We start from the raw sequence: 12,456 nt of genomic DNA, 5'->3' as shown, positions 1-12,456 counted from the left end.
TCATAAGCCTAATAATTCCTACTATAAGATAAGATAAGATAAGATAACCTTTATTAGTCCCACACGTGGGAAATTTGTTTTAGTAGGAATAAGGATTATTCCTAATAAGGATTATTCATAAAATTAGTTCAGAAATACCTTTTTAAAGGAGTTCTGCATTGGTGTATAAATTGAATGCATTTTAATTCTCTGTGTTTTAAGCAAACTGCTAAGAGTTTTTACACCAAATGAGAAAAGCAAGAGAAAAGCTCTGTTTCATGGTTAATATTACATAAAAGTATCAATATATGTACCCACAATAAATGAAATATGTGAAACAAAACAAATTTAATAATTTACTTTCAAATGTCACTATCCTTTCACTTAGTTTCCATTCAGTCAGTTTGCTTTGCACAAAATCATCCATGACCAAGATTCAAAACTGAAAGATGAATTGAAATTTCAGATAAACCACTCCTACTTTATAAATTAGGCCTTTCAGCTGAAATTGAATGAGTAGAGCAGTTACATAGATGCACAGATTGATCAAAACTTCAATTTTGTTAGTGTGCTCGGCTGTTTGGTCAAGTCCAAAAATGGTCAGTTATGGAGGATGAAAATAGCAGGCAAGAGGAGAAGTGCAACAACCAGCATGATTAAAGAAAAACAGATTCAGATTTAAAAAAAAAAAAAAAAAAAAAAGCTAGACATGAATGGTTCTATTGGAGCAAAAGACTGTCTGTCAGAAAGCAAGTAAAACCTGACTTGCACATGTACAGACACTGATCAGGGAATGAGAAAAGCAGGGAGGGCTGACGAGAATGGCTGGATGTTTGTTAAATGTAGAAATTGTCTTGGATCATTGTTGTCTGTATGACAAAGTTCAAATGAGTTAAAGGGGTTAAGTAGAAAAAGAAAAAAAAAACTTTGCAAAATGAATATATGAAATAATAATAATCAAGAAGAAAAAGTAAAACCACTTACAACAGTAACAATGACTTTTAGAACAACTATCCTTCTTCCAAAGCTGATTTTCACCTCACTAAGACGAGGAGACTCGGCAGGAACAACATTGGACACCGTGCCATAATCAATGTCCCAGGACAACGTGGTGGTAACATAACTATGTGTGCAGATATAAGTCAAAATGTTGTTGTTCACCATCATGCAACCCTGGGCCCATATAACACTGCACACATTATTACATTCCTGGACACCTTACATGACATGCTCACTAATGTTCAGTGACCAGAGCAGACCAGATACGTCATCATATGGGACAACGTTAGTTTCCATAGGGCTGCTTTGGTCCGCAACTGGTTTACAGATCACCCACTCTTCACTGTACTCAACCTCCCCCCATACTCTCCATTCTTGAATCCAATTGAAGATTCCAATTGAATCCTGTAAAAGGGATATGCGTTGATGGGGATGACGGTCATAGACCTTCCAGCTCCAGGCAGAGAAGGCAATGGAGGAGGCATGTGGGGATAAATAATAATAATAATGTACACACGTGGCAGCATATAAAAAAAACCTATGGTGATATTTTTACTCTAACTACCTTTGGCAACTAGAGTATACTTCAAGTATACATAAAGCTGTTTCTCTCTTGTTTTTAAACTATAATATTTAATCCCTTTGATTTATTTTAAACAAACTAAAAAAACAAACACTTTCTCTGAGGCAGGTTGTTACCTGTCTGCCAGCCACTCCCATCTGCGCTGCACAAACACCTCCTCTTCCCGCTTTTCTCAGTTCTCAGTTCTGTTTTTCCCTGCACCCGCTTTAGTCATGTTGGATTTACCTTTCTATTTTATGTATAAATGCAGTTGCAGTTGCAGACAGTTGTGCAGTCTGAGCCACACAGTTCCAGTTTGATTTTAACCGTATCCGTTTGTGGACTTTGCTTTTTGCTCGATTTCTTTTTTCTGTTTCCTGTTTGTGTCTCACTGCTTCCCTCACATCTCCCTCAGCAGCTTTTCCTGCATTATTTCTAACAAAAGGTGAGCAGTTTGAACTTTTAATCTGAATTTAATATGAGTGTCTCTGATTATATATGCATTAAAGGAGAAGTTTGTCGCAATGTCTGATCTTTAAAGCAGTACTGTCTGGTTAAATATTACATTTTATATTTCAGTTTCATTTTTTGGTCATGGATGATTTCGTAAGAAACAAACTGGTTGAATGGGGGCTAAGTGAGTTGGTGGAGAAATTTAAAGGTAAAGTATTAACGTGAATCTGTGATGGGTACAGATATTGATCCTGATGTAATCTGTTAACTGTAAAACAGATCATAGATTTGTGCCGATTTCTTTTTCAATCATTTAACAAGAATTTCTGAAGAAAGTTGAGAATAAACTTTATCTCTGCAACTTTTTTTTAATTACAGATGAACAAATCGATTCTGAAAGTCTGTGTGAGCTTGATGATCAAGAAATTAATAATTTGATCACAAAAGCTGGACCAAGAGTGAAATTCAAGAAGAACCTCAAGCTGTTAAAGGTAATTACCTTTTTTTAAGCAATCATTGTTGTTTTAGTGTACAGAGGCGAATTTCTATTAGAGTTGCCTGGATATTAAAAAATGTGCTGGCAGTAATATTATGTAGTGTAATTTTTGTTAACTCTTTACTAATATGGATTTGCAATGTTTTGATTGTGTTAGGAAGAAAAAAACACAAATCAAGAAACAGTCATTTCTTTTCAAGTAAGTTACAAACTGTTTTGTTGCCTTGAGATGAAGTATCTATATGAGAAATAAAATTTTTAGTATATGTTTAAGTTTATTTGGCTTTGCACTTTTTATCTGCAGTGTCAACAGCAGCATGAAGATGTAGCTGATGTGGTTCAGGTAAAGATTATACTGAATTTCAGACATATGACCCAACTGCCTGAGACAAAATAAAGCTCCATTGTTTTGCCTATAGGGTTACATACTGATTCAGTATTAATTTTAGTGACCTCCCATTAAGGTAACCAGGTGTCATAACTGCCGACGTAAATTAGAATTTTATTCAATTTATGTTCACCCTTAGCCAGCAGTTTTAAATTTCCCTCAGTGTCGACTGTTCTGGTCGTCTTTGCTGGTGTCTCTAGCTTCACATGCATTAGAACAGAATCACCAATTACCAGAGTTTGAGCCCCGGCGGGTGTGTCTGCAAATGGGGAAAAACACTTAGACACATGAACGGGTTGGTGGTGTGCCACGGGGCTTCTGTTTAATACTGTGCTTTCTCCTCATCGTCACCCAGTCATCCTGTTTCCCCAACTGCTCGGGACAATATGCCAGAGGGAGCTAACCTTTGGCTGGACAGGCTAAAGGGGCCCGGCTAGTTATGGGATTTTTAAGGGTGCGAAGCAGAGTCTACAATTATGTGATCCTGGCCTCCAGAGCTGCAAATAGGGTACATTTAATGCAAGTATCATTATTGCTAAAGGAGACCGAGGAGTAGGGATGGGTATCATTTAGGTTTTATCCGATACCGGTGCCAAACCGGTACTTTTGAAACGGTGCCGATGTTTAAACGGTGCTCAAACCGGTGCTTAAAGAATGGAGAACATAAACTTTGTCCAAAAACCTCTTATGTTTTTATTTTTAGCAGTCTCTTTTTTTCTGCAAAATGATAACCAAGTTAGCCTTTTCTGTTGATACAAGATATGTCCTTTGGTTGGAACCAGTGCTTAAACAATGGAAAACACAAACTTTGTCCTATAACCTCTCATGTTTAGCTGTTTTTGTTGTAAAAAGATAAGAATGTTAGCCTTTTCTGCAGCTATAGGGCATATATGGTATCACTCTATCAAACAAGAAGACAGCTGTATGACATCTCAAGAAACAAAAGCACTGAAATAAAGCACCAAAATGTGTGCTGCTTTTCTGGTTACTACCGTTTATGTCAGAACCGGTACCCATCCCTGCCGAGGAGTAACTAAACATCTGACACAATGAGCAGGAAAGTGCAGGAAGGACAGGTAATTAGTGAGTAAATACACAGAGAGTGTGTGAAGATTACACCTTAAAGTAAGTTATACGTTTTTAATTAAATTGGCTACGCAGATAAGCTACACAAAACACCACTGGGTGTTCGACAGTGTCTCACTGGCAGTAATTATTTGTAGAGTCATTTTATTAATTCTTAACTAATATAGATTTGAATCGTTTTGATTGTGATAGGAAGAACAAAACTCAAATCAGGAAACAGTCATTTCTTTTCAAGTCAGTTTAAAACTGTTTTTTCCTTCAGATTTAATGTCCATATGACAAATAAAATTTTTAATACACGTTTAAGAGCTCAATACTCTACACGGCTTTGCACTTTTTATCTGCAGTGTGAAGAGGAGCATGAAGAAGCAGCTGATGTGGTTCAGGTAAGGATTATACCGAATTTCAGACATTTAGGCCAACTACCTGAGACAAAGTAAAGCTCCATTCTCTGGTCTACAGAGACTGACAACTTTCTACAGAAACCAATAAATGACTAATCTTGATTGTAAAACTTGTATGTTAGTGTCCTTTAAATTTTGTTAAAGAACAATGCCAATGCAAATAGTGATAATTTCCTGTATAACTCATATTCATCCTCAGGTCTTGCCATCCACAAGTGATACAGGTGAGACACATGCATCGTATTTATTGCATCTCATATTATTCTGTGTTTGAAAGGCACCAATATTTTTTGCAATCTACATAACTTTACTAAGAACAACTTTCAATGCTGAGAGAAACACATTTTCTGTTCTTATTTTTTGTTTTTGTTTTTATCCAATCAGGAAAAAGAAAACCAGACCTTGAAAGTGATGCCAGCAGGTTGCAGTCACCAGCTAAGCGACAGCGTCAGTCAATGCCAGGATTTGAAGGTATTTACGTTTCTTACTAAACAGTGTCACAGTTTAAGCCACTATAGAGTAAATTTCTGCTCAGCACAATTTGACCAACATGCCAGTTTCATCTTTGATGCTAGAAAATACTTTTTCTTTGGGCTGTTGTCAAAATTTAACAGTCACGTGATGCATGGTATACTAAGTTTGATTGGTTAGTGGTCACATTATGGTCCTGATATACTCTAATTCACACAGGTTTGCTTTTTTTAACATCAAATTTTACATTTTTTGATTATTCTAGTCTATAATTCCTTCTAAATAGTTCTTGACTTTTTTGTTCACAGAACCAACCATACTATCTAATGTGAAAAACATCATGGCATTTGTACATTCCAGACTAAATGAGCAAGACAAACTCTGTGCTTTCTTAAAGTGAGTATTATGTTTTTTCATATTTTGCTGACATACAGCAGTACAATTATAGATGCTGAAATAATACAGTAGTAAAATTTATTGGAAAGTTTTGGTGACTGAGCTACATTTTTTTCCTGTTCCTGGTATCTACCAATTCTTGGGGGAAACATTTTCGCTTTAACTGACACAAAAAGGAAGGTGTGGACGAAAACAAAAACAACAATTAGTGGAACCAGTGTATAAAACTGAAATATATAGTAATAATTCATTGAACAATCACTACCATGATTATAACTCTTGTTTAAACTCTCTTATTTAAAGCATACCTAAAAAATGTTTTCATGACTGAATCAGTTAACCTATATTTAAAATCTTGTTCAACAGGAAATTGTGCTGCCTGTTCATGAACCCTTTTCGTTCAATATTCCCCAATTTGTTTCTTGTGTCAGTCTTTTTGGTGTGTTGGTTCACTGTCTAGTTATTTTTAAGGTATACTTATCTTCCCTGCTTAGCTTCTATGTCCTTGTCTAGTGTCATCTGACTCTAACCCTGAGAGAGCCTCTCATTCTTGTTCTTGTTCTCTAAAACCTAAAGAAGAACTCGTCCCTAAATTCTGGTCCCTAAATGCAATTGACACTCTATTCTCGATGAGAGGGCCAGGGTTCGGGAGAGCCCGAGTGTCCTGTAGGGACGTTTCCTGCTGGATACACCATGGACGGGAGGCAGAAGTGGCATGTCATGTGCCTAGCGGGACTGTCTATTGAGGACATTGAAGACATCTAGCTATTTGGAACCATGATAACGGGGCTCTTGCTGATCGGAACTGGCTTGGCCCTGGCTTATCGAAAATTGAAGAAAGCGGTGACAGCTGTTCAAAACCCCACAAGGCTAGCCGCTATGACTGAAGGTCTGGGAAGAGCTGTAAGTACTCAGACTCTTCTTATTGAACGTAACATGGGAAAGATCTTGGAGAAGCTCCCGGCTCTTCAACGGGAGATTGATACACCTGGTGACCAGTGATGAGCATTAAGAACAGCTGTAAAAGTCAAATGCAGTCTGTTTGTCCTAAAACAACACAATCAACATCTTTCATGCGGCTACCCCCCCTACACGACAGCGCCAGCTGGACACTTAAAGGTCGATGCCGACAAGAACAAAACAGTTCTTCCCCGAGAAACGATAATTCACCGACTCTCTTGCCCGATCCCGCAAAGCCACCTACGTAGGCTGCGGACTGTTGATTTTCGCCTAATTGGGCAAAAGGACACTTTCTCAGGCTGAACACAGGACACACATTCTCCCACGCACACACACACATACACTGCCACTGATACGAATTCACCCCCCCACCCCCACCCCCACCCCACCCCACCCTTCCCTGAATCCAGTGCCTCCCATCCGATGTGGACAGCGGCTCAGCTTTGGATGCACGATCGCGGCGTCCCAGATACAGCTATGCGCATTGGCCTATTCCCCCCCTGTTGCTTGTCTTGTGTTTCATGGTGTTAAGGTGGGAAGACATCTCTGCTTCTTGTGTGCTCTGAAGTTTTTGTTTTCTTCTCATACTGATTCCCTTTTGGGGACTAGTATGAGCAGTTTTTTTCTCCTCGATTGCCTTTTTGTGTTATACATTTCACTTTATGCCACCTAGTCTGACCTGTCTCCCAAATGTGATGTTTGTGTATTGTATGTACGTTCAGCAAGTTCCAATTTTCAATGCAGGCAACTGCAAGCGACAAATACAAGCATTCATTCATTTATGATTCAATAGTAAACTACAACTATCCAAGTTAAGACCAACAAAGACAGATATTTTTAGGAAGTTTTGGTGACTTATCTATATTTTTTTCCTGTTCCTGGTATTTACCAATTCTTGGGGGAAACTTTCACTTTAACTGACACAAAAAGGAAGGTGTGGATCAAAACAACATACAGTAAACAATTAGTGGAACAAGTGTGTAAAACTGAAATATATACTGATAATTGATTGGATAATCAAAACCATGATTATAACTCTCTTTTAAACTCTCTTATTTGAAGCATACCTAAAAAAAAATTCATGACTGAATGAATTAACTATATTTAAAATCTTGTTCAACAGGAAAAAGATCAGTGATTTGGAGACAAACAAGAGGGAGCTGGTTGGTGTCTTTGGTAAAACTGGAGCTGGAAAGAGCTCTTTGATAAATGCCATCATCAAAGAGAAGAATCTTTTACCCTCAGGAAGTGTCAATGCCTGCACCTCAGTCATGATCAAAGTGGAGGCTAACACATACAGCTCAAAGTATGAAGCAGAAATTGAGTTCATCACAAAAGAGGTAAAATGAGCTATGAAAGTTTGATTTTTACTTAAAACTATAATATGTGTTACACTTCAGTTATTGGGGTTAAAAGTTGGGTACATACCTCAATAAATGGCTTGTCGTCTATTTTTGTAGGAGTGGAACGAAGAGTTGTGGTCATTTCGTCAGTTTCTTGACAATAATAAAAATCAGAAAAAGGAAGACGATGATTATCATGACGCTGTTGAAAAGCTGTCAGCACTGTATGGAGACGACTGGAGAAAGTCCTTTGAAAACCTCATGGATCGCAAATATTTCAAAGAAATTCCAGAATTTCTCCAATCCAGGCGGAAGATTTTGACATGTGAATCAGTAAGACAAAAACTCTCATATTACTACTATAACAGACAGCCATGATAGACTACACACGGGATGCTGGGAAGGACACAAAGGTGAAACTAGGACAACCTGGACACAAAGAGGGAACTGACCAAATAAACAAAAGACTAAGATCTAGAAACATAACTCACTTCAGAAAACAGAATGCAGCATAAATTCAAAAGTCTAAAAAACACAAAACACTGACAACAGATCGAGTAATCACAACAAAATAGTTCTTACTGAGATCCCATAATGACATGTAGACGATCACATATGCAGAAAAAAAATCTGTTCTTGTCATAACTGTGGTTAACAGGACCCAAGACTGGTCCAGGTCCATTATGTAGAGCAGTGTTTCCCAACCACTCTGAGAAATGATCAGGTGTGCCCTGGAACTACCTGCTCTAATTAAATGGGTTACCAACTGCTAGTAAAACAGAAGAAGAAGAAGAAGAAATTTTACAATAGTCATGCTGTGAGTGAGACAACGCAGCACATAATAACGATAGATAAATATTTGAAAAGAAAAAGTAGTCAAGACCCTGGTCCTGGAGAAATTTCCAACCCAGATGAAGGCCCTAGCAAGACTAAGGCCTTCAGAAGAAAGCTAAAAAGGTATATTGGAGACAAACCGAACCAAATCCGCTATACCACTAGGTGAGCGGAAATATTATCAATATGCTTTTTTTTTTTTTGACATTTTTCTTTGGTGGTGTGCCGTGTGATTTATCTGATGTGAAATATGTGCCGTGGCTCCAAAAGGTTGGAAAACACTGATGTAGAGAACGATTTATTAATTTTTTTTACATCGCAGTAAGAACACTTACCTCTTCACACAACAGTGATCAGTTCCTTGTTTCAACCTACTCTTACCCTTTTTAAATCTCTCTGTAGAAATTCACTGCTGAGCAAAGTCAGCAAAGATTGAATCAAAGTGACCACAAACTTTAGTAAATCAGTGTCTGACAGTCAGTTGTGTCAGCAATGGCATAAAGTGGTGTAAAACCCTGACATTCAAAACATGGCAAGTTATCCGCTATAGTGAATAAGGGAGCGGTCTAAAGTGGCTTATTAATATCTCAAAGTGGTATAATAATTGAGATCAGGTAGTTTCTGCTAATAGTAATAATAACTGTTGCGACCAAGAGTGTACTTAGTGTGATTTTAAATAGAAAATAAAAACTTTTAAATAAATCATAAAAATGTATTTTAATTTTGGTTTTGAATAATAATTAGGCACTTTCTTGAAACTATCAAATGGTTGATTGTTCTAAAAAGGATTTCACATGACCTGATTTTTTTATGTCACTGACTTTTAATAGTTTTTGTAAAGCACTTGCATTGCGGACTGAAATTAAACTACAATGCTTTTATTATTTATTGCAGGCTAATGAACTCTCTGCAGAATTTGTCAAGTACACAAGAAGTGATTCAAAACAAGAAGAAAGTGATGAAGGAAAACAGTGGTTTTGGCCACTAGTGAAGTGTGTGACTGTCAGGGTGCCAAACAGGCCTCTTCTCCAGCATGTCACACTTGTGGACCTTCCTGGAAATGGTGACTGTAACAAGAGCAGAGATCAGATGTGGAAAGGGGTAATTCACATTTACTGTTCTTTGCTTATACTGCGTTGTCTGTAAAGAGTCATCTTTCTATTAAGCACTGAGACATGTTATTCTCCTTTCAGATAGTTGGAGATTGTTCTACTGTGTGGATTGTGACTGAAATTAATCGAGCAGCATCAGACAAAGAGGCCTGGGGGATCCTGGAAAGTGTCAGTAGTTTGATTGGAAATGGTGGCGAATGTCAGCAAATTCATTTTATCTGCACCAAGTCTGATCTTCTTGATGATTCAGATGATCTGTAAGTACATTTTGAATGCTGATCAACTACAGGGTGTTTCCATGTAAGATCAACCCAGGCTAGAAAAAAAGCAAAGCACAGGGTTGAGCCTTCGTTGTAATGAATGCAGAACATTTGGGTCAAAAGCAGTCTCATAGGCAGATACAATTTTATAAAGTTTACTGAAGATGGTGGACTTAGTAATAAACAGAGAGGGAGGGGAAGTCGAATTTCTTTGTTCTAGAGGGACTGTTTAGAAGGGTTAAAGAAAAATGAGCTGGCAGCAATCGCTTCAGTCTCAGGTCAGAACCCCTGCAAATGTTCGGAGGAACAAACAGGCAGAGTCCAGGAATAAAGTTGTCATTCTTTGTATTTCCAATTGAGAATGTGCCCGCAGGTGGGCGAGAGAGCGTGTGTGTGTGTGTGTGTGTGTGTGTGTGTGTGTGTGTGTGTGTGTGTGTGTGTGTGTGGTTTCTGTAGACAAAACATAATGATACAAACCAATTATAACTCAAATTACACAATAAACATAAAGATACAACTGAGGTGTACTCAAATGCAGTATGCCATATTTCTTCAGACTGGTTACATAAACTTAGTCAGACATTATGCATTAAGACACCGCATACAACTATGCACTGAAGGCAACTTTACACTGTTTATCATCTGGTACACAGAGCAGAGAACCAACAACACTTTTACTTGGTATCAGATCGGAAAGGAAATCAGTGGTATGGCACATCTCTGAACTGAAGCTGCGGAAATACGGCTATGGTGCATTCAGGGGGTATGGGAAATCCCATACACAAACCTTACCCTTTTGCACAGGGACAGCAAGAGAGGAGAGGGCGAGCAATAACAGGAGAGCAGGAGGAGAAAGAGATGCAACTGACTTCATGGCAGCTTTTATGTATGGTGCACATAATCTATGAGATTATAGGAAATCATGTATATCCTGGTCATTACAGTCAAGTAATTCAACAATTTTACATTTTAAAGCAAAAGTACCATTACACTGTCCTTCAGCAACAAAGTTAAAGTAGTTGCTGTGACAAAAAAAATTGTAAGCATGTCAGCGTGTGGTGATGTCATGATCCAAATAAAAGATGTTGGCCTTTCTACGAGTGCTTTAAGTATAAATGGTACCAGTCTTCAATATTTGCGAGTTTGTTTTTTAAACAGTCAAAATAAATACATTAAACAAATAAAGACATATTATCATAAATGACTGGAGCTGCAAGGCAGACAACTGAAGCTTAATAGGTTTATTTAGAATGAAACAAATATATAAAATGAACTGGTGAATTAGTGGAGAGCACCACGCTAAGGTGGTGGTCTGGGAGAGAGTACTCAATGACTGGCAGGGAGAAATTGGGAGTTGTTCTTACTCGGTTTAGAAACACGGCTGAGACGGAGTCTGTAGTGATCAGGTAAGTATTTTGGTGTGAGGCTCTGACAACCCAGGTTAGCAAGTAGGAGTGTGAGAGGATATTAGCCAGACCAGACGTTTAAAACTAGAATTCAACAAACTGGAGGACAACCACCATCAGACAGAGAAACATTGCCACAGCCAGTCTTTAAATACAATCTACATGTTAACAATGAGTTGCAGGTGTGCAACAGTCAGGGAAAGCTCAGCTTGGTAAGAAAGGGAGGTTTTACACATTTCACCAAAAAGGCCAAGAATAAAACAAAATCACCCAGCCTGCCCCAGATTAATGATGGTGATGATAATAGTGATGATGGTAACAGTACATATTTGCACATTTCTTGTAGTTCATCAGCTGATATCCATGATCGAATAGTTAAAAGAAACATTCAAGCCAATGATGGAGTAAGGAAAGAATTCAACAAGAGAAGCAAGATTAAGGTGAGTTTTATAGGCTGACAGAAAATAATACAGACTCTCCACAGTTGCAAGGATGCTTTAAAATTAAATAATTTTTCTTCAGACACACTTCACTGATGACAGTTTCAAAGTGTTCACAGTGAGCTCCAAAGAGTTCCTAAAAGGGAAGCATCTAAGTCCAGAAGACACTGGTAGGTGAAGTCTCAGTGAACATGATGTTTTAGTTTGCAGTGACTGAAAGATAATTATTTAATTTGAATCAAAGTATGTAATGTCAAACTGTTGCACTCAAACTTCTTCTCAACAGAAATAACCAAACTTAAAGGATTTTTGCAAGAGCTCAATGACTGTCACTCAGAGATAGTAAACTATGTGAGTGGAGCTTATGGGATTCTGTCTTTGATTGAAGGTGCCAGGCGCAGAAAAGAGGTGAGGTCAAGTTATCTATGTGGAACAATATTTTACTGACAAATTTAAAACTTCAAATGTTTCCATAACTCTGACACCTAACAAAATTTTAGTTATCAAGATTTCTTGACAGGAACTGACTGAAAAAAATATCAAAATGATGAATAAAAATAAAAAGTTGTATTTATGTTATTACTGCTTTAATAGAAAATAAATATACTGTTTTAATTTCAGGGTGTTGGAAAAGCAGATGATGTATGTAAAGTCCTTGAGAAAAACATGACAGAAAAACTTGATCAAGTGAAAAAAGCAGTTGAAAAAGCGATCAAGGATTTTGAACAGTGTCTTACAGAAGGGGTTAAAAATTCCAAAACCTCTGATGAAAAACTGAAATCGTTTTTGGACCGTGATGTATGTATTTGAATTATAATTAACACCAAAGCAACAGATTTTGCACTTTATATGAGCATGTGTTTAGAA

General features: G+C 37.6%; 1 protein-coding gene across 5 annotated transcripts in view; it reads left to right on the top strand.

Annotated features, from left to right (window-relative positions):
- The first annotated feature begins 1,646 nt into the window (after positions 1-1,646).
- The window catches only part of LOC102083097 (nuclear GTPase SLIP-GC), a 70,411-nt gene continuing 59,601 nt past the window's right edge, over positions 1,647-12,456 (top strand). The window contains exons 1-17 of one of the 5 annotated variants that reach the window (XM_019357912.2): positions 1,652-1,985; positions 2,120-2,201; positions 2,372-2,484; positions 2,647-2,688; positions 2,794-2,832; positions 4,311-4,349; positions 4,567-4,591; positions 4,752-4,838; positions 5,147-5,234; positions 7,318-7,534; positions 7,655-7,870; positions 9,266-9,472; positions 9,565-9,740; positions 11,496-11,589; positions 11,672-11,759; positions 11,876-11,997; positions 12,211-12,387. In XM_019357912.2, the coding sequence (XP_019213457.1) occupies positions 2,135-2,201; positions 2,372-2,484; positions 2,647-2,688; positions 2,794-2,832; positions 4,311-4,349; positions 4,567-4,591; positions 4,752-4,838; positions 5,147-5,234; positions 7,318-7,534; positions 7,655-7,870; positions 9,266-9,472; positions 9,565-9,740; positions 11,496-11,589; positions 11,672-11,759; positions 11,876-11,997; positions 12,211-12,387 (1,797 nt within the window). In that variant the 5' untranslated portion in view covers positions 1,652-1,985; positions 2,120-2,134. Of the gene's footprint in view, positions 1,986-2,119; positions 2,202-2,371; positions 2,485-2,646; positions 2,689-2,793; positions 2,833-4,310; positions 4,350-4,566; positions 4,592-4,751; positions 4,839-5,146; positions 5,235-7,317; positions 7,535-7,654; positions 7,871-9,265; positions 9,473-9,564; positions 9,741-11,495; positions 11,590-11,671; positions 11,760-11,875; positions 11,998-12,210; positions 12,388-12,456 lie in introns of all 5 variants that reach the window. The other 4 variants (XM_019357915.2, XM_019357914.2, XM_025906205.1 and 1 more) reach the window with 4 other exon arrangements.

This window comes from Oreochromis niloticus, linkage group LG4, assembly GCF_001858045.2.
Source record: "Oreochromis niloticus isolate F11D_XX linkage group LG4, O_niloticus_UMD_NMBU, whole genome shotgun sequence".
Classification (NCBI taxonomy): domain Eukaryota; kingdom Metazoa; phylum Chordata; class Actinopteri; order Cichliformes; family Cichlidae; genus Oreochromis; species Oreochromis niloticus.
Note: the sequence above shows the minus strand (reverse complement) of the source record. Positions and strands in the feature narration are given on the sequence as shown.